At 47.0% G+C, this 4093-nt stretch overlaps 1 protein-coding gene across 1 annotated transcript; it reads left to right on the top strand.

The window, feature by feature from the left end:
* The first annotated feature begins 763 nt into the window (after positions 1-763).
* LOC127334293 (chloroplast envelope quinone oxidoreductase homolog) lies at positions 764-3727 on the top strand. Its single transcript, XM_051360711.2, has 4 exons — positions 764-954; positions 1887-2028; positions 2583-2674; positions 2794-3727. Exons 1-4 carry the CDS (start codon positions 871-873, stop codon positions 3484-3486), a joined length of 1011 nt encoding a protein of 336 aa, XP_051216671.1. The 5' UTR covers positions 764-870; the 3' UTR covers positions 3487-3727.
* The last annotated feature ends 366 nt before the right edge of the window (positions 3728-4093 follow it).

Below are 4093 nucleotides of genomic sequence, written 5' to 3' on the forward strand. Positions count from 1 at the left end.
CCGCCACACGGGGAAGGAGTGTTAGGTCGGGGGAGGAAGGCTGGTGTTCTCCCATTTATGTTGAATATACCTATCTCAGAGGGTCTATCTAATGGTTGTTAGATAACATTCAACATGGGAAAGGGAGGAAGTGAATGGTGGAGGCAGGAGGCTAGTAATCTCATCTTGATTGGCTAGCTAGCGGTTGTGTTGGGAAGGTGATGAAGTCAACCGGGATGGCGAGCTGGACAAACTGGAGAAGAACGAGACGGCGACCGGGATGGCTATCTACACAACAACCCCGGCGACGATGAGCTACGTGGATCGAGAAGATGACGAGCTGGACGACAACTGAGAGGCGGACCAGGAGAGGGATGGTGCAAGTGGAAGACAACGATGCCACTGCGATGACAAAGATGGGTGGGGTGGCAATTAGGGCATACCGAGCTGGCCCAAATAAAAAAGAAATCGCGGCTGACCGTGCGCCCCAATAGCCCCAGACTTCTTCACACGGCGACCATCGTCGGCGGTGACGCGCCCGGAGGTGCGCCGCGGGCTGGAAACCACGCCGTGCCGGAACGCTAAGTTTTCACACGAAACGAGCTCACACCATCGGCCACGAAAGCATCGTGTACCGCCCACACCCACACGTCAACGGGCCTTCTAGAACCTACTCGATCCATACGGATACGCCCAACCATCCACGGACGAGGTGGGCCCACGCGTCAAAATCTAGGATTCCTCGTCGTGCCAGCGCGTTGTATATAGACAGGTCGTGTACCCCAAGAATTACAAAGACAACCATATCCCCCGGCCACGCATCAGCAAGAACCGCCCTCGACAGTCACGATACTCTCAAGGCTTCCCCTCCGTGCGCTCTCTTCTTTCCCCATGGCGGCCACCGCAGCGACGACGCCGGCCAAGATGCGGGCCCTGCAGTACGAAGCCTACGGCCAAGGCGCCGCCGGCCTCAAGGTAAGAAGAACGCATCCCGCAGCGCACTAGTTTTGTACGGCCGAGCTGGGGATAGCCCCGCTGAGCTTGTGAGATTGCTTTCTACTTTGGTCGGCGAGATTGGCATGTTCAGTGCTGAGGATGGTATGGCTAGTTAGCTGGTGGATAAAATCGGCTAGTTCACCCGCCTAATTTGTTGGATCCTAACTAGTAGTATCAAACTACTCCTTCCCTAGAGGCCTAGACACGCCGCCGCTCGGTGGAGATCGCTCTTGGTTCACATGAACCTTTTCTTCAGTTTCAGAGCTCTTGCAGGCTTACTCAAGTGAAGTTTCAGTGTTAGTGCTCGTCTGCTATATAATTGGTGGTGGGTACTAGTCTACTAGAGTAGTATGTAAGACTGGTTAGCTAGGTGTTTCAGTGAAATTAATTAAATTGTTCCCTAAAACAAGTTAATTGCTGTCACATGGTGGTGCTAGATGCTTGAAAAGGCACTGCACATTGTTTTTGCGTCCTGGCTTCCCTAGCTAGAACTCCTGAATCCTAATAATATTCAGATGACCAAGTCAGTTGTGTGGGTTTTGACATCTGAGTCAATTGGAGATTACTTATAATAGTGGTTGGCACATGACTGGTGTTAGATGCTTGGAAAAGCATACTGGAGGTACTTTTTGTGTCCTGGCTCCCGAGCCAGCACTCCTAATCCTAATAATAGTTAGAAGATGAAGTCAGCTGTGTGAGTGCTTGACTTATCAGTCAATTGCTTGACACCATGAGACTAATTTAGGGTATCCTTTTTCCCCACAGTCAAGAGAATAATTTAAGGGGATGCCAAGTGAGTTTGTTTTCTGAAAAAAATTGTAAACATCAAGGTGTCTTCTTCTTTGAAGAAATTAGAACTGTAATTATTTAAACCTTGTAAACATGTAATTTTGAAATCACTGTAATTGCAGCATGTGGAGGTTCCCGTCCCGTCAGCAAAAAAGAACGAGGTACTGTTGAAACTACAAGCAGCAACCGTCAATCCAGTTGACTGGAAGATACAGAAAGGGGATTTGCGGCCTCTGCTGCCTCGTAAATTGCCTTTTATCCCAGGTAACTAACTGTCTTCATACATAGTGTCACTGTGTCAATGTTAACTCCATACATCTGTTTGCTGGTTTCCTAGATAGAGAGCAAAATAGCAACAGTAGAACGTTGCTGATCGTGTCGTCTGTATTCAGTTTTAGCTGTCAGTTCTTCTATTTCATGCTGTGTCTGTCATGTGTTGTCTTGTGAGCAGATAGTGGATATGTTATTTGGACGTTTGGCTCATCACTATTTGAACAAATTTCTCCTATGTTCTAACTGGCAATACTGATGCTCTAAGTTTGGAGCACATACTTTTGTTTGTCGTTGTAAGATGGGCATATATTTTCTGTATTGAGATAAGTTTAGAGCATATAATTTGCTTTTTCATTATACGGCTGTTCCCAACCATGACATCCAACATAGAATAATATAATGGCCATAAACACCAGCTTACCTTCTACATATTTACTTGTTTGCAACCATCCACGGTGTCTCTTACCTGATATCCATAGTTTGTACTTGTTACTAGATTCATCAAACAACTTCTAATAGCTTCATCTCTACTCCTTTTCCTGCAGTGACCGACGTTGCAGGAGAAGTTGTTGCTGTTGGTCCTGGAGTGGAAGATCTCGCAGCAGGAGATCAAGTTGTTGCCATGTTGAACTCTCTTGTACGTGAACTTCATTCCTGGCAACATCTTTCTATGTTTGTCATCTTCACACAAGAAGATGGTGTCATACTTCTTTTTGAATATACTCATTGATGCGAACATTACTTTTGCTGTTATAGAATGGAGGTGGACTAGCTGAGTATGCTGTAGCACCTGCAAACCTGACTGTTAAAAGGCCATCTGCGGTTTCTGCAGCTGAGGGTGCTGGTCTCCCCATTGCTGCTGGCACCGCGCTCCAGTCACTGAGGTCCATTGGTGCCAAGTTTGACGGAACCGGGAAGCCTTTAAACGTGTTGATCACAGCAGCCTCTGGTGGCGTTGGCCTGTATGCTGTGCAGCTTGCAAAACTGGCAAACCTCCACGTCACTGCTACCTGTGGCACCCGTAACATTGATCTCGTGAAGAGCTTGGGTGCAGACGAGGTGATGGACTACAGGACCCCAGAGGGGGCTAGCTTGCAGAGCCCATCTGGCAAGAAGTATGATGGCGTTGTTCACTGCACCGTCGGTGTCAGTTGGTCGACGTTCAAGCCATTGCTTAGCAGCAGCGGGAGAGTGATCGACATAACCCCCAACTTCTCTGCCATCCTTGCTGGTGGTCTGCACAAGGTAACATTCGCAAAGAAGCGCCTCGTGCCTCTGCTTCTATGGCCCAACAAGGCGGACCTAGAGTTCTTGGTCGGGTTGCTGGAGAAGGGCAAGCTGAAGACTGTGATCGACTCGAGGTTCCCGCTGAGCGACGCGGGCAAGGCATGGCAAAGCAGCATTGATGGCCACGCCACAGGAAAGATCATCATTGAGATGGAGAGCTAATCATCGTTTGTGCTGCTTTCACCAACAGACTTCCATAGACGGTGGAGAGATATACTTAGATGTAAACATACAGACTAGTCATTTGTGCGTTTGTTTTATTCTGATGGTGTTCGTTTTTCTTCAGCTTGTGTTCAAGAATCTTCAGAGTGTGAGTTGCAAAAAAAATATCGATTAGATGTAAATCAGTAAAATGGTACAGTTGTGCTGTCAACAATATAGTTTGCTCATGCTTTGTGGATTATGCAAGTCTAAATAATATCTGCCAGAATACAAATCCTTATAATTGGTTTCTCTATCTGGACAGTAGGCGAGAACCACACGGAAGTTGCCTCTCTTGCAGTTATGGTGTATAAAGAAGTTGCCTCTCTTGCAGTAGGTTGAACAAAATTAGGACGTTTAACAGTAACTGATACAGCACAACTCCGAAGCAGGAGACAATGGTCGGTGATACCATCGATAGGTTCAGACTAATTTCAGCAACTCAAAACTATTGTTCCACAACAGTCAACAAAAATTGTACCTATCTGCACAGCAAATCAACCAGAGCACTAAAGTATAGTAGATACGTGATCCTAACAGGTTACCACCTGTACTTGATTTTTTCTGG

The sequence above is a fragment of the Lolium perenne genome, chromosome 2 (genome assembly GCF_019359855.2).
Source record: "Lolium perenne isolate Kyuss_39 chromosome 2, Kyuss_2.0, whole genome shotgun sequence".
In the NCBI taxonomy this organism is placed as follows: domain Eukaryota; kingdom Viridiplantae; phylum Streptophyta; class Magnoliopsida; order Poales; family Poaceae; genus Lolium; species Lolium perenne.

Coding starts and splice junctions, on each gene's coding strand:
- LOC127334293 (XM_051360711.2), top strand. CDS start 871: ATGGCGGCCACCGCAGCGACGACGCCGGCCAAGATGCGGGCCCTGCAG. Junction 2,029..2,582: donor TAAATTGCCTTTTATCCCAG/GTAACTAACTGT, acceptor CTTTTCCTGCAG/TGACCGACGTTGCAGGAGAA. Junction 2,675..2,793: donor TTGCCATGTTGAACTCTCTT/GTACGTGAACTT, acceptor TTGCTGTTATAG/AATGGAGGTGGACTAGCTGA.